This window comes from Camelina sativa, chromosome 11 (assembly GCF_000633955.1).
Source record: "Camelina sativa cultivar DH55 chromosome 11, Cs, whole genome shotgun sequence".
Lineage (NCBI taxonomy): Eukaryota > Viridiplantae > Streptophyta > Magnoliopsida > Brassicales > Brassicaceae > Camelina > Camelina sativa.
The window spans coordinates 17,211,524-17,235,232 of record NC_025695.1 but is presented as its reverse complement, the minus strand read 5'-3'; the positions used below and the strand labels follow the sequence as shown (position 1 = coordinate 17,235,232).

General features: G+C 36.7%; 2 protein-coding genes and 1 pseudogene across 2 annotated transcripts; 2 read left to right on the top strand and 1 right to left on the bottom strand.

The window, feature by feature from the left end:
• LOC104723646 (cytochrome P450 97B3, chloroplastic) lies at positions 81-3,343 on the bottom strand. Its single transcript, XM_010442039.1, has 14 exons — positions 3,099-3,343; positions 2,699-2,879; positions 2,498-2,605; positions 2,332-2,416; positions 1,998-2,239; positions 1,734-1,907; positions 1,622-1,669; positions 1,488-1,547; positions 1,316-1,402; positions 1,150-1,238; positions 977-1,068; positions 810-871; positions 574-723; positions 81-441 (listed from the first exon to the last, which is right to left on the bottom strand). Exons 1-14 carry the CDS (start codon positions 3,236-3,238, stop codon positions 223-225), a joined length of 1,737 nt encoding a protein of 578 aa, XP_010440341.1. The 5' UTR covers positions 3,239-3,343; the 3' UTR covers positions 81-222.
• Positions 4,525-6,984, top strand: LOC104728067 (annotated as a pseudogene).
• LOC104723645 (VQ motif-containing protein 22) lies at positions 16,313-17,135 on the top strand. The gene has a single exon (XM_010442038.2). The coding sequence runs from the start codon at positions 16,363-16,365 to the stop codon at positions 16,942-16,944; it is 582 nt and encodes a 193-aa protein (XP_010440340.1). The 5' UTR covers positions 16,313-16,362; the 3' UTR covers positions 16,945-17,135.

Here is a 23,709-nt window from a genome sequence, read left to right as displayed (position 1 = left end):
TGTAATGTGAACTTGTCTATATGGCATATGCATAGATAAAGATTGTAAGCGAGAAGATGTAACTTTCTATGGAATGATCATTATGATCAAAGGAAAGCTTTCAACACTACGTCAAGTAATTTTCAAAATGTACGTTTGCTGAATCATAAGCAATTCTTGTCTCCCATTTACACTCTTTCAGTTTCAAGTTAATATTGAGGTATTTTTTGCCTCTCCTAAATTTCATTTCGACCTTTTCTTTAGTTTACACCACATCCCATTTTTGGCATGAATCGTTGCGCCGCTCACGAGTTCAACGGATTCCGGCGATCCACGCAGCTCAACATCGAACTTCTGTAACAACATAGCTAGTGCAACGGTAGATTCCATCAGGGCAAACTGGTCACCAATGCATTTCCTTGGTCCTCCACCAAATGGTAAGAATGCAAAGTCTGCTATGATCTGTTCTCATCATAAATACAACTCAAAAGGTTTAGTCTTGTAACAAGGCACAAGAGAGGTAAATACAGAAGATTTTTCAGTTGTAGACTGATCCCTCACTAAGAGAAAGATTTGTAAGTTTTGGATTTTCACCTCGTTCGGATATAGTGCCCCAGGACTTCGAGATGGATCAAAGCCAGCCCATCCTTCAATTCCATTGCTCTCCTTTGTTCTTAAGAACCTCTCGGGCTCAAACTCGTGGGGATTATCCCAGAAGTAAGGAGATCTATGGAGATTGTACACCTGTAAGCAAATACACAACATGGGATTTTAAGAAAACTCCGGGTTCTATTGAGGAACCACTAAAATAATTAGAAACTGCGACTCACAGATATGAAGATATCAGTTCCTTTTGGAACTTGATAACCACTTTTTTCACCTTTGTATCCTCCTGTGAATGCAAGCAGTAGGGAAAGACATGGGTAAATTACAGATATATGAGCTATGGACTAAGTCACTCTCAAGTAGTTGTGCAGGTTTAGAATTTGAAATATACCGGGCAAGGTTTCTGGTTTGAGAGTGCGTCTGATGAGCAAAGGTGGCTGAGGATAGAGACGAAGGACTTCAACAACGATCAGTCGTATGTACCTGCAGAAGCATGGAAAAGTCAACGATTTAAGTAGAGACCAAAAGAAAATATTAAAGAAGATGTCTTTCAAGTTAACGTACTCAAGCTTTTTCATTGATTCATAAGTAGGTGCACCTTCACCAAGCACGGCATCAATCTCAGCTTGAGCTTTCCTTATTTTTTCCGGATTCTGCAAATTTAATAGAGAATGCTAAGACTGTACAATGAGGTTTAAAGCAGTCACGGAGAAAATGAAAAAGTGCATACTTGTGAGAGAAGGTATACAGCCCAAGTAAGAACTGCTGCTGTTGTCTCGTGACCAGCAATTAGCATAGTCATCAAGTCATCCCTCAGCTGTAGAAACAATTGTGTCAAAAACAGATAAACCAAACACAAAAGAGTAAAGTAAGTTTGTTAATCAGAAAGTGATAAATCTTACCTGCCGGTCATCAATATCAACACCGCGCATATCGACTAAGAACCGCAAGAGACTTGCATCCTATGGATATAAGAGTACACAATCAGAGGAGTTTCATAATGGGATTAAAAAAAGGTAAGGATTCTTAGATAAACCTTGAGATTAGAGTAGTCCCTTTGCTGGAGCTTCTCTACATCTGTTTCCTGATAGAACAAATAACAAAATGAGAACAGAACAGCAGAATCAAGAAGAAAAGAAGTGAAATACCTCTCTTGTCTCTTTGGCATTTTGAATGAGTCCATCAAGACAATCATTTATAATCTTCAGATCGCTTTGGAACTTCCGTTGCCTCGGAACTATCCATCTGGCAGGAGGAAAATTCCAATACGGGAAGTAAAAAGTAGATCGATGCTCTGCCTCGTAAAGAGTTCCATAAACTGCCTGTGATGTTAACAGAAAACATCAATGGTCTGCTTACCTTCGAAAGACTAGTGAAGAGCCAATTCGTAGAATGACTTAAAATTCAAAAACCTTAATCACAGGGGACTCTTTTGTGACAGAGCCAAAGTCGTAGTTGAACACGCTAAGCCCTATAATATCAAGAGCCAAACTCGAGAATTCTGCTTCCAGATCCAACTCGATCACGTCCTCTCCACTTGAAACTTCTTTGTCCCTTAAGAGTTTCTCAGATTTCAATATCATTTTCTCCGAACAGTCACTAAATACTTTGACCATGGCCTCCAGATACATTGTATGGAACGCAGGAGTTATAGCTACAACACATATTGGAAGGAAACAATCATTAGTGCCATGGGCTTATGATACTGCAATATCAGAAACTTAGAGATCACAACGTGCTTTATACCTCTTCTCCTTAGCTTCCAGGTATCTAGATCAGCCGGTATCAACCCTTTTCCCATAATCGGTTCTAAGATCTCAGCAAGAACTCCCTATATAAACACAGGACATTAACTGATGGTACAGAAGTAAACAAAAGAAATGTCTCTTCATCAATCGAATATTCCCGTTACCTTGTCATAAGAAAAAGCGTTTTCCCGTAGGACATGCCTTGCAACAATAGGATCTGAGATGACAACAAAAGCTTTTGGACCAAACGCAAGCTTGTACACTCCTCCATGCTTTTAAGGCAAGAAAAAAAAACCACAGAATCAAACAAACTAGCTACCAAAAACTAAAACATTGAGATGATGAATCCACATTATAATATGTACCTCCAAGAACCAGTCGTAAAGCGATAAAAAGAGAGGCTTTCCAAACAAATCAGAGACAGCTCCTTCAGCAGTAGGCATTGAACCCAAACTTCCACCACTTAAGAAATTAGTAAGAAGGTTGCTCGCATTGTCCAAAATGTTACCATTCGTCTTTGGTTCTTTGGTATCACTAGATTGGCACCTAACCAAAAAAAAAAAAAAAGCTTCCCCACAAAATCAAACTCCGTTTACAATTCTATTCCAAAAGCTCTAACTTGGTCTTCTTCTTTGGTTCTAAATTAAAAATCAATACTTTATACTGCAAAAAGCCCCCAAATTTCATCAAACCTAGACCTAATCTTAAAGTTGCAAGCAAAAAAAAAGAGATTTTAGAAGGTGGAGAAAGCAGAGAAACCCCAACCTGATGGAAACTGAAGCTCTCCGGGAATTAACAGAAGAGGAAAGAGTCTGAGAGTAATCACTCCTACCCAGATGAACACCGCCGCCATGGAAGTAACATGAATGAGTAGCAGCGGCAGGGAAAGCCATGGCAGCTACCATCTTCAAATGAAACGAGAAGCTCTAATTCTAAAGATTGAACAACTTTGAACATGTTTTCTACTTCTTTACTTTATCTATTCGCTGAAAATGGCCACTTCCAGCATAAACGACACAAGATTGCTTGCACTTGCAACAAAAGATTGTTTAGTGCTGTTTAAACTGACACGTGTCTTTCTATTATCTAACTCAACAAAGATTTAGCACATTGGTCAGATGGTCAAAACCGCAAAAGTAGGTTTGGTAAATTAACTGAGCCAAACGTATCGACCCGAAACTGAAATTGGAGAACCGAACCAAATTTTTTGTAATATCAGAATGTTATTATATAAAAGTTTGGTTTTTAACAATACATATATTATATCAAATTGAGATAAACTTTTTTAAACCTCATCTTAATTTGGATATATATTTAGGCAATATTACTAAATGACTCTATTCGTTGTATTTAAAACCTCCATTTCTTGTAAATCAATTACACAGTTAAATGGCCAATTACGATATAAAAAAACAGAATAAAGAAAAATTAGAGAGAATATAAAGTATAAATTATTTTAGTTGAGATGTGCGATTTTGCATACTAGTATCATTTGGTATGACTAGTAATCTTTTTTTACTTAAAAAGGTTATGAGTTTTTCCAAAAACATTTAGGTTTTTTTTGCATTTTATGTTTCCTTTTTTACACTTAATATTTTTTATCTTATAAATATTATGCGTATTTTGTTTTTCTTAGAGGATGATGAAAAACAGCTAAAGAAAGAGGGACAAAGAGACAGAGAGGAAAACTTTTCATAACTCTAAAAAACTGATTATAGTTAAATTATGCGGTAGTGCCTGGAGAGAAAGAGACAACATCTTGTTTAAGGTGAATACATATGGATCTCTATTTACTTATGTTTCTAAATTTAGGTATGGTAATAACCAAATAAAAGTGAGACGACAAATCTTAAAATCTTAAATGATCTGTTCTTACTATAAATTACAAATTTTAGGACAAATCTTATAGATTAAAGTAAAACCATATGTAACTTGATATCCGATTTCTATCATTGGAATTTCAAGTAAATATTTTCTATAACTGATTAGTTAACTGGTTGCTCGTTTGTTATTTTCTAAAACATGTGATCTTAGTTGGCTTCAATTGTGAACATCGCACATCTATTTAAATTCTCATCTTCCAATTGATTTTGTAACTCACAAGAAACTTAGTTTTCTTTTCTACTAATAACACTCTCTTCTCCTTACCATTTACTTTTTCACTGTAAGTTTTACAATTACGGTGGGCACAATGAGCTCCTCAGGAGAAGAACGCGGTGTTGTTGTTGCGGAGGCCGAGCCGCCAAGAGGGAATAGAAGCCGATTTGCTTTTGCTTGTGCAATCTTAGCATCAATGACGTCTATCATCCTTGGTTACGGTTTGTATTCGTTATGAATTCTTATCATTCACTAACGACCCATATCAAGGTTGGTTTGATTTTATGGTTTAGATAATTATCCTTACATTTTATGGATGTTGCAGATATAGGAGTGATGAGTGGAGCTGCAATTTTCATAAAAGACGATTTGAAACTGTCGGACATACAACTTGAGATTCTTATGGGGATTCTAAATATCTACTCTCTAATCGGTTCAGGCGCAGCCGGTAGAACTTCCGATTGGATTGGAAGACGATATACCATAGTGTTGGCAGGAGCCTTCTTCTTTTGTGGTGCTCTTCTCATGGGTTTTGCCACAAACTATCCTTTCATTATGGTGGGTCGTTTTGTAGCTGGTATCGGTGTCGGTTATGCTATGATGATTGCACCTGTTTACACCGCTGAAGTCGCTCCTGCTTCTTCACGTGGTTTCCTTAGATCTTTCCCTGAGGTACAATAGATTCTACCTTTATTATTATTTGAACTATATATATATAGAATTTTACATGGAGGTTGATGATAATATGTTTATTTTTTTATGTAGATATTTATCAACATTGGTATACTTTTAGGATATGTGTCCAACTACTTCTTCTCCAAGCTACCCGAGCATCTCGGCTGGAGGTTCATGTTAGGCATTGGAGCGGTTCCCGCGGTACTCCTAGCCATAGGAGTGTTGGCAATGCCGGAGTCCCCACGGTGGCTAGTCCTCCAAGGTCGCATTGGAGATGCTTTTAAAGTTCTTGACAAAACCTCAAACACTAAAGAAGAAGCCATCTCTAGGCTCAATGACATCAAACGTGCGGCTGGAATCCCTGATGATATGACAGACGATGTTATAGTCTTGCCAAACAAGAAGACTGCTGGGAAAGGGGTATGGAAGGACCTTCTTGTTCGACCAACCCCGTCCGTTCGACACATCCTAATAGCATGCCTTGGCATCCACTTCGCCCAGCAAGCCTCTGGAATAGGTGCAGTTGNTTCTTCTTTTGTGGTGCTCTTCTCATGGGTTTTGCCACAAACTATCCTTTCATTATGGTGGGTCGTTTTGTAGCTGGTATCGGTGTCGGTTATGCTATGATGATTGCACCTGTTTACACCGCTGAAGTCGCTCCTGCTTCTTCACGTGGTTTCCTTAGCTCTTTCCCTGAGGTACAATAGATTCTAGCTTTATTATTATTTGAACTATATCTATCTATATATATATATATATATATAAAGAATTTTACATGGAGGTTGATGATAATATGTTTCTTTTTCTATGTAGATATTTATCAACATTGGTATACTTTTAGGATATGTCATGTGTCCAACTACTTCTTCTCCAAGCTACCCGAGCATCTCGGCTGGAGGTTCATGTTAGGGATTGGAGCGGTTCCCGCGATATTACTAGCCATTGGAGTGTTGGAAATGCCGGAGTCTCCACGGTGGCTAGTCCTCCAAGGTCGCATTGGAGATGCTTTTAAAGTTCTTGACAAAACCTCAAACACTAAAGAAGAAGCCATCTCTAGGCTCAATGACATCAAACGTGCGGCTGGAATCCCTGATGATATGACAGACGATGTTATAGTCTTGCCAAACAAGAAGACTGCTGGGAAAGGGGTGTGGAAGGACCTTCTTGTTCGACCAACCCCGTCCGTTCGACACATCCTAATAGCATGCCTTGGCATCCACTTCGCCCAGCAAGCCTCTGGAATAGGTGCAGTTGTGCTTTACTCTCCGACCATCTTCTCAAAGGCTGGACTAAGATCCAAGAATGACCAGCTTTTAGCTACGGTGGCTGTCGGAGTTGTCAAGACCCTCTTCATCGTGGTAGGGACTTGTGTGGTTGATCGGTTTGGACGTCGTGCCTTGTTGCTTACAAGTATGGGGGGGATTTTTATTTCCTTGAATACACTTGGAACTAGTCTCACAGTAATCGATAGGAACCCCAGAAAACTATCAAGTGGGCTATAAGGCTTAGCATTACAACAGTAATGTCTTTTGTGGCATCATTCTCAATAGGTGCAGGCCCCGTGACGTGGGTTTACTGCTCAGAGATATTCCCCGTGAGGCTAAGAGCTCAAGGTGCAAGTTTTGGAGTCATGTTGAATAGACTTATGAGTGGTATTATCGGAATGACATAACTGTCTCTTCCTAAGGGTCTCACCATCGGTGGTGCGTTCCTTCTCTTCGCTGGAGTTGCGGCTGCCGCATGGGTCTTCTTCTTCACTTTCCTTCCGGAGACACGTGGTGTGGCTTTAGAAGAAATGGAGAGTCTCTTCGGGAGCTACAGCGCAAACAAAAAGAACAATATTATGAGTAAGGATAAAGAAGTTGTTGATGAATATTGAGTCTATATGAATAAGGGAAGACGTGATACGATTACTTATCTTTTACTTGCGTATCGATCTCTTTACTGTGCACATATTATGTTTCCTTGTATAGCTTCTAGACTCTATATAAAGTCGTATGTACTATCCTCTAATACAAATCATAAATTCATACATTTTTTATATGGTATCAGAGCAATCCTATACCGAGACCTAATTTTTTTTTTCTCTTCTACTCCGCCGCTCTCTTTTTCTTTTCTTTTTTGCTCATCTCCATCATGTCTCAATCCGACAACTCCCCTGTCAACACCACCGTGAATGCCACCTCTGAAACTGTCACACCAAACTCTGAAGCTCTTCTCAATGTCAATATGACAAATGTTACACGGCTCACTCCTACCAACTACATCATGTGGAGCCGTCAAGTCCATGCTCTTATTGATGGGTATGGTCTTGCCTCTTACCTTGATGGCTCCAAAGCGTTTCTTGCCGAAATTGTCACAGTCAATGGCACCAGTATCCCCAATCCTGCGTACACCAACTGTCTCCGTCAAGACATGCTTCTCTACAGTGCACTTCTCGGTGCTATCTTCGTCTCCATCCAGCCGATCCTCTCTCGTGCTCACACTACCGCTGAGATCTGGACCACACTTGCGTCCACCTATGCCAAACCGAGTCGTGGTCATATCCATCAAATGAAGATCCAACTCAAGAACTGGAAGAAAGATACCAAAACAATCGATGTGTATCTTCAAGACCTTACCACCCGTTTTGATGAACTGGCACTTTTGGGCAAGCCTCTTGATCACGAAGACCAAGTGGAGCTCATCCTTGAAGGTCTTCCCGGAGGAGTACAAGACCATCATTGACCAAGTCAAAGGTCGTGATACACCCCCCCCACCCTCACTGAACTGCATGAGAAACTCATTAACCATGAGTCCAAGTTGCTGACAACCCAACCTCTCATGTCCACACCAATCACGGCCAACGTTGCTCTCCCTCAACGTACCAACACCAATACTCGCTCGCAGTATCGGTTCACTCAACGCAACACCAACTGGACTCCCTCGTCTCGTCATCCTAATGACTTCCGAGCACCCCGTCCGTATCTTGGTCGTTGTCAGATCTGTGGTACTCAAGGCCACAATGCCAAACACTGATCTCAACTCGCCATGTTCCAGCAACAGCAACCACATGCTAACTTAACCACTACTAATGCTTGGCTGCTTGACTCTGCTGCAACTCATCACATCTCCTCCGATCTTGCCAATCTCAGCCTGTATCAGCCTTATACTGGTGGAGAACAAGTGGTTGTTGGTGATGGCAAGGGTCTTCCCATCACTCACACTGGTTCGGTTTATCTCCCATCTCAAACTCAACCTCTCCCACTCACCAATGTTCTTTATGTGCCAGACATTAAAAAGAATCTCATTTCTGTTTATCGCTTGTGCAACGCTCACCGTGTTTCCGTTGAATTTTTTCCGGCGGCTTTTCAGGTGAAGGCTCTGAGCACGGGGATCCCGTTACTCCAAGGCCGTGTCCGCAATGAGCTCTATGAGTGGCCATCCTCCTTTTCTCCTCCTTCCGCCTAATCCACCACCACCACCAATCTCAAAGCTGATGCTTCTACTTGGCACTCTCGACTTGGCCATCCTTCATTCTCTATTTTACAGAAAATGCTTTCTAGTTTTAATTTACCTGTTTCAAATTATCCAATAAAACCACTTTCATGTGGTGATTGCTTCATCAATAAGAGTCATAAGTTATCTTTTTATAAGTCTTCTATACACTCCTCTCGCCCTCTTGAATATTTATTCACCGATGTGTGGACTTCCCCTCTTCTTTCTGTTGATAAGTTCAAGTATTATCTAGTTATTGTGGATCACTTTACTAGATATACTTGGCTTTATCCCCTCTCCCAAAAATCACAAGTCAAAGACACCTTCATCAAATTCACCTCTCTTGTTGAAAATCGATTTTCTACTAAAATTGGAACTCTCTTCTCCGATAATGGTGGCAAATTCATCGCTCTCCGCTCTTTTCTCTCCACACATGGCATCAGTCACCTTACCACTCCTCCTCACACCCCAGAAAAAAATGGCCTTGCCGAAAGACATCATCGTCATATTGTTGAAACAGGTCTTGCTCTCCTCACTCATTCTGGTCTTATGCTTTCTCTACTGCTGTTTTTCTTATTAACAGAATGCCCACTCCCATACTCTCCTTCCGATCTCCCTACTCTAAATTATTAGCCCAAACACCAAACTATACCAAACTAAAAATATTCGGCTCTCTATGCTATCCATGGCTAAAACCCTATACTACTCACAAACTTCAACCCAAATCTGCACCCTGTGTCTTCTTAGGCTACTCTCTCACTCAAAGTGCATATCTTTGTCTTGAACCAAAATCAAATCGTTTATATGTTTCATGCCATGTTGTCTTTGATGAAACCCAATTTCCCTATAAACTTCTCTCAAACTCTTTGTCTCCAGCTTCTCCTAAAACTACACAACCTTCCTCTTCATGGCTTCCTCCTCTCACCATTGTGCCCTTTTCTTCTCCACCACTCACAGCAGCTCCGTCGCGGTCTTTGGAGTCCCATGGTGCTTCCACGAGCTCCGCTCCTTCACCACCGTCAAGTCCACCGGAATCAACTCACCAATTGTCGCACCATCCTGCTTCACCGTCTACCCCGACGTATGTTACCAACACCACTCCGGACACATCGCCTCCACAATCGCTCTCCCCGACGTTGCCATCTCCCTCACACTCGGCCCAACAGAACTCATCACCACCAAACTTGGCCCATTCTGCAGGCCCATCCACTTCTTCTGAAGTCCACAATGCTCCATCTTCACCTTCGCAATCGTCCACAAGTCAAGATTCTCCATCCCCGACACGACAGCTTCCCTCCGCCTCTACTCAAAATCCTCAACAGCCGCATGTTCTTCTGCCTCAAAATCAGCATTCAATGCAAACACGATCAAAGAATCACATTGTCAAACCAAATCGGAAATTTGGTCTCTCGTCTATTCTCACTGCTGCCTCCACAACCGAACCCCAAACTGTGGCACAAGCTCTTCGTGATCCTCGATGGCGTCATTCCATGTCAGATGAATTTAACTCTCAACTCCGTTATCGCAACTGGAATCTGATTCCTCCGGACCAATCTTACAATGTCATTGACACCAAGTGGATTTTTCGAACCAAATTTCTTCCCGACGGTAGTGTGGACAAATTCAAATCTCGACTGGTTTCTAAGGGGTACAATCAACAGCAAGGGATTGATTATCAAGAGAATTTCAGTCCGGTTATAAAAGCAACAACCATTCGCGTTGTTCTTGATGTTGCTGTCTCTCGGTCATGGCCAATTTGACAGATCGATGTCAACAATGCTTTTTTGCAGGGAACACTCACCGAAGATGTCTATGTCTCTCAACCAGAAGGGTTCGTTGATCCTGATCGTCCAACTTATGTCTGCAAGTTGAACAAGGCGTTGTATGGGCTTAAACAAGCACCACGTGTGTGGTATCTTGAACTCAAACAATACCTTGTAAGTGCTGGTTTTCGTAACTCTCTCTCTGACACGTCTTTGTTTGTTTTTCAACGTCATACACTCTTGCTCTACGTCCTGGTCTATGTTGATGACATCATAGTCACTGGCAACAATGCGGTAATGGTTGAACAAATTCTCACCAAGCTTGGCGATCGCTTCTCCGTCAAGGACATGGTGATGTGTCATATTTCTTAGGCATTGAAGCAATCCGCACAAAGTATGGTTTACATCTCAATCAACGAAAACATGTGTAAGATTTGTTGGTCAAAATGAACATGCAGGATGTGAAACCAGTAGCTACACCAATGGTAACAACTCCGAACTCACACTGGTTGGCAAATCTCATTCCAATCCCACTGAGTATCGCACCTTGGTTGGAAGTCTTCAATACCTCTCGTTCACCAGACCGGACATTGCGTACGCCGTTAATTGCTTATCACAGTTTATGCACTAACCCATGTCAGATCATTGGCAAGCAGCAAAGCGTGTGCTATGCTATCTCGCCGGAACCAGTTCCTATGGTATGTACTTCAAGAAGGGCAACCCCCTAACACTCCACTGTTTCTCTGATGCTGACTGGGCAGGTGATGTTTCCGATTGTGTTTCTACCAATGCCTATATCATTTATCTCGGTGGTCAGCCTATATAGTGGTCTGCTAAGAAACAGAAGGGTGCTGCGCGTTCATCAACTGAAGCTGAGTATAGAGTTGTCGCTAATGCTGCTTCCGAACTCATGTGGATATGTTCTCTCCTCTCTGAACTTGGCCTCTCACGGACTACTTCACCAACAATCTACTGTGATAACATTGGTGCCACCTACCTCTGTGCTAACCCAGTATTTCACTCACGCATGAAACACATCGCCATTGACTATCACTTTATCCGTGAACTCATCACCAATGGCAAACTACGGGTTGCTCATGTTTCCACAAATGATCAGCTTGCTGATGCGTTTACCAAACCTCTTCCGCGTTCAACATACCAGTATTTGCGCAATAAGATTGGAGTCACTTTAGTCCCTCCATCTTGAGGGGCGTATTGAGTCTATATGAATAAGGGAAGACGTGATACGATTACTTATCTTTTACTTGCGTATCAATCTCTTTATTGTGCACATATTATGTTTCCTTGAATAGCTTCTAGACTCTGTATAAAGTCGTATGTACTATCCTCTAATACAAATCATAAATTCATACATTTTCTATAATGAACAATGAACAAAATTTGTTTCCATTTCATTATTTGGTCAATGGAACGTCAAAAGATTCTCATAACCGAATCTTCATGGGGCGAGTGCGACTACAAAGAAGATTAATAGAGGATTTGACTTGCCATGTTTAATCGATCATTTTGTATAGCTTTCATAAAAATAGTAAGAAACTCTTAATCTGTAATTTCTGTTAATATTAATGCCACATAGGTTTGATTACTTTGTTTGGACGATTTGCAAGTTTATAATTTAAAAGTGTGTTTGTTGTGGGTCAAAAAGTGATTGTAATGTAGTAGAAGATTCTAATGGAAATTAACGATTTTTCTAATTGTTTAGGCCATGAATGTTTGGATGATTGTAAGACGGTTTTAGATTATAGATTGTAGATTTTTGTTTTTGGTTTATAGATTTTGCAAAATAAAATAAAATTTTAGAAATAAAAATTGAAAATAAAAAATTCATAGAGGGAATTCTTAAAAACCCATTAACATGAACGTGACCAGTGGCGGATCCAGAACTAAAATTAACATGGGGCATATATAACTTTTTTTTTGATATAATAGTTATATCTTTTTTTTGCATCTCATATTTTTAAAATTTAAGTTTCTGAAAAACTTTAAAAATTCAACTTTTTTATGAGGAATATCATTGTCATTGATTTTTACATTTTTGAAATCTAAACTGAATCAAAAATTGATCTACTGAATTTACTAGATGTATTTATTAATATTTTAGAAAGTACAAAAGCAAATAACAAATTAACTTGTGCATTTTGGAATATAAGTAAAAAAGAAAGAAAAAAATGTAAATAACAACCAATTAAAAATGTAAGAAACAAGAGAAAAAAATTGTGCATACAAAATGAAAAGACAAAACGGGGCATAATAAATGAAGAACAAATAATATTGGAAATATGAAACACATCATCCCTAACATCTACTCCGACACTAATAGTCATTTGAGCTAATAAGCTATAACAAACAATAGGTAATCTTTTTTTAAATATAATTAGCATGGGGCACGTGCCCCACCTAGTCCCTCTTTGGATTCTCCCCTGTTATGTGACATGTGTCATTTGTTTCAATAAGATGTTGACAAATGTTAATTAGAAATGTTTTTATGTTATGAAATATATAAAATATATTTAGAAAAATGGTAAATCCTACTATATTAATTGAGAAGTACAAATATGAAACTAACATTATAAAAAATTACATTATCATGCCATTGGTGTTAAGGCAAATATTTAATTTTTCAATAAAAGTTAAAATGTAATTTAATATTAGACAAATAAAATCTTTTAAATAACTTTTAGTTTCAAAATATTTATTTTCTTTATCTAATTAATTATATGGCTTTCTCTAATATCCTTGACGATTTCCACCTGCTTTGGGCCGCCTTTCCCCTCTTCTCCCTGTCCAAGAAACCTCGTTCTTCAAATTTGAGAGCAGATTGTCTTGCTCGGTCGTTTAGATGTTTAAGTTCATCTATTTCATTTGTAAACTCTTTCCCTCTGAGTTGGGTTACCAATTCTGGAGTACTTTTCTAATTAATGTTTGGTTGACAAAAAAAAAAATTATAAAACAATCAGAATTTTAAAAACTAAGATTTTATATATAAGTATATTATATAAATATTTTTTAATAACTCTATTTAAAAGATTTTGTTTAGATTTTCAATTATGATTTTCCTATCATCTTTTTTTTTTTATTTTATTTACAAATTGTTTTCAATTATCATATAATACTTATGTTTAATAATTAAGTAGAATTTTTTTCTGTATATGTTGTGATTTGAATTTTTTACAACAAACATATATTACTCAATCTATGAAGAAAGAAATGTGTGTTTTAATGTTCCACATTGACGGGTTGGTAAAACTAAATTTATGTTGATGATAAATTAAAAAAATTTATTTGCTCACAATTATTATATTATAATTAATACTTTAAAATATTTCACAAAATAATGATGTAAATACAACAAACCAACAATATAAAACTGTAATATACATCAAACAAATTAAAATACTATAATATTCTATAATAACTACTATTCTAAAAGATGTATGTAAATTTACCAAATAATTTCAATATAAAAATAAATACTATCTTAGACAAAATAATTTTTATAAATAAATATAACAATAATTTTTAGAAAAACATGTTGAGTCGTGTTGTATACAGCACGAGATATCTCCTAGTTAATATATATTTAACTCTACAAATAAACAAAAATGGTATACTATATAATAAATAAATAATAACATTCTATTTTTATGATAAAGACTTTGATTAATTTTATTGAGGCTTGTAGAAACAGATTGTTTCTATTTAGTTGGTACATTGGCTTGTAAATTGTTAACTATGATTCAAAACCAAATTAAATTCTAAAACTAAGAATCAAAAGAGTTGAAATGGAACCGAGCCAAATATTCAAGTGGATTAGACAAAAGTTTTAGAAGGCGAGAAGAAAGACTCAAAAGTTTGTTTGAAAATCGCAAGCTATTGCAATTACAATTGAGATTGCAATTTTAAAACTATGGGATCGTTGCAATTAGTGATAAGATTATTCTTCTTTTTTTGTCACGCAATTGATCGTAAGGTTGTTCGGATTGTTATTTGTTGCGACTGATTTTTAAAAATTCGGAATTATTACATTTAATATTTATTTGTGTATTAGTTGTAACATTTTAAATTATGTATTCTATATATATAAATTTAAAAATATAAACTAAGTACTCTACCAGAAAATAAAATCATAAACCAAGTCATATATAGAGCAAAACAAAATAAGTTATAAATTTGAATCAATAATCAATAAGGTAGTCTACATCTTACTTGTAATGGTGTCACGTAAACCTTTCATAAATCTTTTAATGGATCATTTGATCAGCTCAGAGTTCTATCACTGATCGGCTACGTAAACTTTTCGTCACTAAATTTTTAAATCGCGTTACTGATTTATTGTGTACTCACAAGTTTTAATTAAAAATCGTAGCAAGTAGCAACTAATTACAGCGTTTAATTGCAAAAACATAACTGTCAAACGAACATCAAACATTTTTTAAACCAAAAAAAAAAGGGAAAATCACTAGTTTGACCCAAATTGAGCAGTTAATTGCTAGATTAACTCCTAAAATTTAAGGGTCAGTTAGGTTAGTTTTATACCGAAAATACCCTTTTTTGCTTTGTTAGGAAAAAAAAAAGTCAATATTACCCTTGGTTAAAAATTCCTGCAATTTCGTTTTTTTTTTTTTTTTAATAAAAGTCTGCCATACAAGTAATGGCAGATTAATTTGCAAGTGGCAGATTTATTGTCAATGGCAGTTTTTCTTTGGCAGACTTATTTTAGATGGCAGATTAATTTGCAGAGTTTGACGGCAGATTTTGTTTCTTTGGCAGATTTATTTGAAGTGTGTAACGACAGTTTTTTTGTGAACAACAGATTTTCTTAACGCGACATACTTATTTATAAAGTCATGACAGATTTTCATTGTTTTAGTCAATTTTCTTGGAATTTTGTGGCAGATTTTTTATGATTGTTGTAACAGTTTTATTTTTCACTTAAAAAATCTGTCACATTGCGACAGATTTATAAACGTAAAATTAATTGCTAGTTTGACATATAGTGGTGACAGATTTTTTGTAAGTTATGACTGATTTTTGGATTGATGGAAAAATCTGTTGTTTGATAACAGATTTTCGAAAGTCTTTTTAAAATTGCTATATTGACCCACATGCACAATATACGTTATGGCAGATTTTCTTATGTTATGACAGTTGTTTTTTCCTACTAAAAAATCTGCTGCTTGATAACAGATTTATTATATATGAATACAATGATAACAGATTTGTTTTATGTTGATATAGTGACAGCAGATTTTTTAGTCATACTTTATTTTTAAAAATTATATTAAAACAATAAACATCATATTTTTTAATCATTTTGTTTTTTTCATAATCATATTTTTTAAATCAAAATATTAAATGCTATATTGTATTTTCGTTTTAAAAAAAAAGCTAAAAAAAATCTGGGTTTTTAGTCATTTTACCTAAAAATTGTGTCATTCTAGTTATTAGATAAATTGGAGTGTTAATCTAGCAATTAATTGACAAATTTGTGTCAAACTGGTATATTTTCACAAAAAAAAAGAAACATCACACATTTTTTTCCTAGATCTTCTTCTCGTTACAATATTCTTNCCCTTGGTTAAAAATTCCTGCAATTTCGTTTTTTTTTTTTTTTTTTAATAAAAGTCTGCCATACAAGTAATGGCAGATTAATTTGCAAGTGGCAGATTTATTGTCANTTAAATTTTGTCACTAACCAAAGCAAGATAAAAGTTCATCAAGAAAAAAAGAAAAAATTTAATTCCAGAATTGAGAAATACAAATCGACAACATCAAACGTTAGGCGACGACAACCTTTTTAAAATCCACGTGCACGAAGAAAACAAACCAAAAACCAACGGCTGTGATGTGTTAGATGGTCTTCCTTTGACCAAGTCGAACCAATTATTAAGTTTATACAATTTTTTTTTTAATAAAACAATGAGAAAGTCCATAAATACTCAACAAAAGGGTTCTCGTCTTTGATCTCTCTCCCATACCATAATAATAAGAAGAAGATGGCCAACTCCAACAACGACTGGTCTCAGTTCTACAACAACCAAACCTTCTTCACCACCGCTACAGCCTCCACAGTCACAACCACCACCACCACCACCGCCACATCAGCTGAATCTCCCCTGAACCCCGAAACCCGCCGTGTTGCAAAACCAACACGTCGGAGGTCTAGAGTCTCGCGTCGTACACCCACTACACTTCTCAACACCGACACAGCTAACTTTAGAGCCATGGTCCAACAGTTCACTGGTGGTCCATCAGCCGTGGCTTTCGGGTCTTCGTCTTCGTCTGGTTTTAGTCTTACCTCGTCGGATCCTAGTGCCGGAGCTCCGTCCATTGGCTATCAAGCTCCTTGGCAATACGCTAGTTTGCAGAACCAAACGGCTCATCATCACGAGCTTCCTCAGCAAGAGAGACCGTACATGTTCTCGTCGTCAAACAACGTGAGTACTCTAAGCTATCCTAACGCGGTGGTTTCCAATGGTTTTGTAGCGGCGGATGAGAGTAGAGACGGCGGAGAAGAAGGAGGAGGTTATGCTCCGTCGTCGGAGAGGAGTAACAATGTTGCTTCATGGTTGCAATGAGGAAACGGTGAATTATCATTCTTCAGAAATGGTTATTTATTTTTATTTTTTTTTACCAATTGGGAAGGGAAGAAAAAACACATAAAAGGAGGAAATGTTAGGTATACTGACTTTGTTTGTAGCAGAATGAAAACTTTGACTATTGTAACTTTTTTTAAGTTGTGTTTTATTTAAATTTCATATTTTGAGGACTTTGTCGACGCATAAATTTGAATAAACTAAAATAGCATTTACCAAATTGAGATATCGTCAATCCAAAAGTTAAGAGCTCATTTAGGAAGAATAAAGATGGCTTTGGAAACAAATGTAATGATCAATGTGATCATATGATATGGTAAATATTGATATATATTTTCGACTACAAAATTATACGTTATGTGAAATTTATGGAGTGTTACTGGATAGTGTATTTTAATGGAGTTAGATGTATTTCAAAATAAAAGTGAAATCTGCTGTTATTCAATTATGTAGTTGATAAAGAACAAGAAAATTCAGTGTTATATTCAATATCGACTTATTAGGTTAAGACTATCGAGTGTCATACGTACGTAATGTATATACATAAATAAGATTATAAGGATCCCGTAGTCGTATTCTATTGACCTCAAATTCTTGTTTATTTCTGAAAGACTGAAACTATATGGATCCATGATTTGGTTGCATGGGTGTGTGAAACTAACTTTTATATAAATATTAAGAATTGAATAGATGAAAGTTCTTTTCGTTTTGGCAATAGTTGCGGGTATCATATGACTTGTACAAAGAAAGGTCTATATATGAATTGTCTTTTCCATTTTCTCCTTCCTTCCATGTGATGATTAACTTTAAGAAAAATCTTAGTTGGCTTTTCAATTTAATGAAGAATTTTCTCTAAAGAAAGAGAAGTAAGGAATATTAGTTTACAATGCCGCCGTTGCTTTTCGTTCGGAAACAAGGGAAAGTGAGTCGGTGAAAGTAGGCTACCAACATGTGAAGAATCTTACGTGATGTTTTTCTCTTTTCTTTTCCTAAAAAGTGATTTATAATGGGAAAACGAGTGAAAAAACAAAAAAAAGGGTTAGAGCCTTATAGGACATGATGAAGGCACATATTTACATTTTTGGAGAAAAAAAATCCTTACGTGAATAATGTTTCCTTATTTCCTAATGTGTTTCCATTGTAGCATTTAACTTGAAGGGTGGCATTCCGGACATGAAAGGCGGGTTAGAAGCACTTAATGATCCTCTGTTCTTAACTCAGCTTTTAAAGCACTGTCAGTGAACCAGATATATGCACAATCAGCAGTAGTAGATGTGCTTCTTACATGCTCAGTAAAAAATGTTGACGTTGATGATGACCTCACATATCTTAGTGCTTCGGGGTCTATCTTATCTTCTTTAACCACATTTGGCCTCTGCTTCCTCTTCGTTGGTTTTGAATCTTGATATGTTGAGAAACATTGTTTTTACTGCGCTGAGACTCTCATGAAGCATCAATTTCATCTCTAGTCAAAATCATCTTACTTGTTGAGGCATTATTATTAGCCCTTCGGATGTGTCCAAAAACATCAAAAGATATTTTGTTGGCTCTAGCCAAATTCCGGAATGAAAAGTGATCAAGACCAGTCATACTGTTGATGTCTCCACTGAGTCTCCATCATACGTCTTCCTTAAGCAATTACCCAAAAATTTATAACTTATAAGTGGAAAAATGTTTTTTTTGGAGATTCAAAGTTAAACGTGAAAAAGATAATAATAATAATCATCATAATAAGTGAAGTGACCTTAGTGCATTGCCTAATGGTAAGTACTTAATGCAAAATGCACCATCACACCATGATCAAATTCTGCTTTTTATGAATGTAGAAATTTGGCTAATAGATCGACCTGTTTTAGTCTAATGATTGACCAGAAAAAAATAGTCATCATAATAATAATAATTATTATTATAATAATAATAGTAGTAATAATAATAATAATAATCAACATATCAGAAAACTTTTTGTATTAATCAAAATAAATAGTGTCTCGCAACACCAAGGTCTTCGACTATAGTAAAACACAAAATCCATTACCAGATGACATCAAAACCTAATTGCTTGTGAAATATTTTGATTCCAATATAGAAAACTTATCACAAACTAAAAAAATAAAAAACAACCTCTCAAATCAGTAATATCCAAAAGAATCTAAAACTGTAATTTAAATAACACCAAGAAAATATAAAGTCATGCATCATTGCAAAATTATATTAACGAAAATAACTTAATACTACAATTATCAAGAAGAAAACAAACTCAAAACTACAAATTCTAGTCTACAATGTAATTTGTTCAACTAGCATTGAACAAAGTCTTATATAACAAATTATAAAAACAACATAAATAATAATTTGAGTATAATTTGGCCATGTTTTTGAAATTAGGTATAATGAATTATTTACTTCTTAAGTTAACCTTACAACCTATAACATAGTTAAATAAAAACTAATAAAAAATATATTATTAGATCACTAAGTTCTAGCAATTATTTATGTCAGTGATTTTTAAGTATCTTTGAGTTACTTTAAATATGTATCTATGTTATAAACTCACTGAGTCTAAGACCATCTCTAGTGATTTTTCCTGCTTTTTTCCTTTATAATAGAGATCCTCTATAATAGGGGTGAGTTTTACTCCAACCCACCTCTATTCTGATCGCTATTTTTTCCTCTATATATAGAGGAACCCTTTGTAGAAAAAATAGAATTCCTCTATAAATAGAGGAAAAAAATAGTAATCTCTATTTTAGAGGTGAAAATAGAGGTGGGTTGGAGTAAAACTTAATAGAAGATCTCTATTATAAAGGAAAAAATAGAAGACCACTAGAGATGCTCTTAGTCATAAACTCATAATATATACATATAAAATATGCAAAAAATTCTACTGTTTGTTTATGATTTTGATACACTGTTTTCAGTTGATTTACATCTCTCCTTAAAATCCTAAAGCTCAATCAACCATATAATCCTCGCCATAATTATTTCATATGCTACTAGATTTCAGTTCTCGTTTTCAAATTGATAACCTCTTTCTTCTATTCTTTGTTGATTTCTAGTGCACTTACACTTTTGTTTGTATGGATTTGTTAGATTTTGGGATTCTCCTCATTTTTAAGAATTTTTGTGCAATAAAGTTTTTTTAATTAAACGATCTTTACATGATAATTTTGATAATTTAGTTAGATTTTTCATTTCTCCGCATATCTGAGAAATTTTAATTATGAAAACACAAATCATAAATTGTCTATCCTGATAATCTTCTAATTTTTCATTGTTTTTTTTGTTTAATCGAGTTATGGTGCACATATCCTTTTTGTGTGATGAAATTGATGTATTTAAAGATTTTCCATGATTTAAGAAGTTTATGATTTGATTTATGTTTACCGCTTTGCAATTTGCATATGAAACACTAATATCATGTAACAATGAATCTATATGTTTTAAAGATCTTGTGGATTAAAAATGTATTTAAATAAGAATTCAAGAGTTTTTTTTTAACCAATCATTAAATTAAATTAAAAGAGAATTCCAAGATTGGTTGCCCAAACAGACATATAAGAGTTTACAAAAGAAATTTCATAAATTAAAAATTTTGAAGAACGGATAAAACAATTTGATCCTGATCAAGGTGAAAGTAGGGAAAGAATTCAAGAGTTTTTTATGAGAAGATCAAATATATCGATATTCATCTATGTTTTATTATAAATGTTGTTGTAGAAAAGTCAATGGTTGTAACGAAAAGATCTAGGTCGATTCCGGTTTCTTCTTGATTTTTGTCACGGTGAAAATAGTTGAAAATTACACCAACTTGCAAATTGCCACTGTTACTGTTGCAATCGAATTCACCGATCAGGATCTTCGTAGATCTGATTTGAAATTGAGAAAAGAAAAGAAGTAAAAACAAGAAAGAACACACGCGATTTAACGAGTTCGGTTAACCGATGTGGTTAACCTACGTCTCGCCGGAGTTTTATTTCCGGAATCCACTAACTTGCTCGAACTTGAGCTCACCACGATGGTTACAAGATCATACCGATCTACTCTCTCTCTCTTTCTCTACAACATACAACGAATGAATACAAAGGAAGAAGAAGAGCTTAGATAAGCATAAGTCCAACAACCTTTCTCACGTGTGAGGCGTGTGAAATAACCAAGAGAGAAAGAGGACGCGTGGCAACTTCTTAGCGGATCAAATAACCTAAAGCGGACCTCAAAGAATCCTCGGTTATCCAGCTTAACCAGCTGATTAATGAGAACCCTCTAAACGGATTAGAGTCACTCTCACACTTAAGCCAAAATCGAATTAACAATCTCAGACTACAACCTTCAAATCTCCACCTTAGTCTGAGATTACTTACTTGGTGAAACTCCCTTTTATCCAAAACTCGGATACATGCTTAACGTTCAGCAGGACGACTTCAGTTCCTGGTAACCCGAAGCATCTGTAATGCTTCCTGAAACTTGGCAATAGGCAATACCTTGGTCAAAATGTTCGCAGGATTGTACTCAGTGGGAATCTTCACAACCGTGATCTCTCCTTTGTTGATAAGATCCCTAATAAAATGATACTTCACTGAAATGTGCTTAGTACGCTCATGGAACACAGCATTTTTAGCAAGTGCTATGGCACTCTGAGAATCACAATGAACCTCCACCGTCTTATGTGGAAAACCAAGTTCCTCAACTAAACCTTTCAACCAAACAACTTCCTTTACTACTCCTAACAAAGCAACGTACTCTACTTCCGTTGAAGACTGAGCCACAACCTTTTGAAGTGACGACCTCCAACTCACAGCATTGCCTCCTACAGTGAAGACCATCCCAGAAGTCGATCTCCTATGATCAACATCTGCAGCATAGTCGGAATCACAGTAACCAGTAACGACAAAATCTCCTCTTCTTCTAAAGTCCAAACAAGTCCTAACCGAACCACGTATATATCGAAGAGCCCATTTAACTGCCAGCCAGTGATCCTTGATTGGATTGCTCATAAATCTGCTAATTAAACCTACCAGATATGCCAAGTCCGGTCTGGTACCAAGCATTGCGTATATAACACTTCCTACTGCACTCTGATACGACATCTTCTTCATGAAACCGGCATCTTTCTTCAAGTTGTCTTCTGTAGCCGACTTTAGATTAAAATGAGCTCCCATGGGAGTATCCACAGACTTAGCTTGATCCATACGGAAATTGCTCGGAACCTTCATCAAATAGCCTTCCTGAGATATCTTTAAGCTTCCACTCGATATGTCCCTGATTATTTCCATACCCAGAATCTTCTTTGCTTCTTCAAGATCCTTCATCTCGAATTCTGAACTCAATACCGCCTTAAGAGCAACGATCTGACTCAAGTCAGTAGAAGCTACCAATATGTGATCCACATACAGCAAGAGATACACAAAGACATCACCTGAAAACCTTTTGAAATACACGCAGTAGTCATACTCGCTCCTAATGAAACCCTTTTGAACCATAAACTCATCAAATCTCTTGTTCCACTGCCTTGGGGCCTGCTTCAAACCATATAATGATTTCTTGAGTAAACATACCTTTTCTGGATGTTTTTGATCAATAAAACCTTCAGGCTGCTCCATCAGTATATACTCATCTAGATAGCCGTGAAGAAAAGCAGTCTTAACGTCTAACTGATGTAGCTCCATGTTGAAGTGGACTACTGCAGATAGAATGTATCTTATCGATACATGTTTCACAACTGGAGCAAAAATCTCCTGATAATCTATGCCCTCCTTCTGAGAAAAGCCTCTTGCCACCAGCCTGGCCTTAAAACGTGGATCCTCAACACCATGAATCCCAGCTTTCCTTTTGAAAATCCATTTACAGCTGATGACACTCTGTCCTGCAGGTTTGTCAACCAGATCCCAGGTTCCATTCTTCCTTTGTGAATCCATTTCCTCATTCGCAGCTCCCAACCATTTATCGCTATCAGAACTATTCATAGCTTCTTCAAAACTGGAAGGTTCTGAGCCTCCTCCATCTTCTGCTATACAACAGACATATGCAGTAAGATCCTCTTCCTCTGTTCCTACATCATAATCCCGAAACCTGACTGGAGGATTAATTTGTCTCCTTGATCTGTCTCGAGCCAGTTGATAATCACGAAGACCTTCAGAAGTATTCCCTTGACTCCCAGTTTCCTGAATCTGTCGAGAACTGACTGACTGCTGGTCTTGTATGGAAGTCTCTGTCAGATCTCCACCTTGAAAAGTACTATGTGTATCCTTGTTCGTACCTACAAAATCAAAACTAGAAACGTCATCAGTACTAAAAATAATTTGTTCATTACCTGACTGTTGTCCGCATTTGATCTTTTTGTACATGACATCCTCTCGAAACACCACATTCCTACTGACAACACACTTCTTGTCTTCTAGAAGCCAAAACTTAAACCCTTTAACTCCTTCCGGATAACCAGTAAAAATTCCTTTCTTCGCTCGAGGTTCAAGCTTTCCCTCACTGGAATGAACATAAACCAAGCAACTGAACCTCCTCAGGCCGCTTAAGGATGGCATCGCTAAAGTCCAAACTTCCTCATGAACCTTGAAGTCCAGAGCAGATGACGGAGATCTATTTATCAGATAGACCGCTGTAGAGGCTGCTTCAGCCCAAAACCTCTGACCAAGACCACTCTCGCTCAACATACTTCTTACTTTATTCATGATAGTTCGATTGAGCCTCTCAACAACTCCATTTTGTTGAGGAGTATATGTGCATGTCCTATGCCTC

What these genes read in the sequence shown, in the direction of transcription:
- LOC104723645 (XM_010442038.2), top strand. Translation starts at nt 16,363, where the DNA reads ATGGCCAACTCCAACAACGACTGGTCTCAGTTCTACAACAACCAAACC.
- LOC104723646 (XM_010442039.1), bottom strand. Translation starts at nt 3,238, where the DNA reads ATGGTAGCTGCCATGGCTTTCCCTGCCGCTGCTACTCATTCATGTTAC. An exon ending in GGGACTACTCTAATCTCAAG is followed by an intron (nt 1,548 to 1,621) that starts GTTTATCTAAGA and finishes TTATATCCATAG; the next exon opens with GATGCAAGTCTCTTGCGGTT. An exon ending in GGGCACTATATCCGAACGAG is followed by an intron (nt 442 to 573) that starts GTGAAAATCCAA and finishes TGATGAGAACAG; the next exon opens with ATCATAGCAGACTTTGCATT.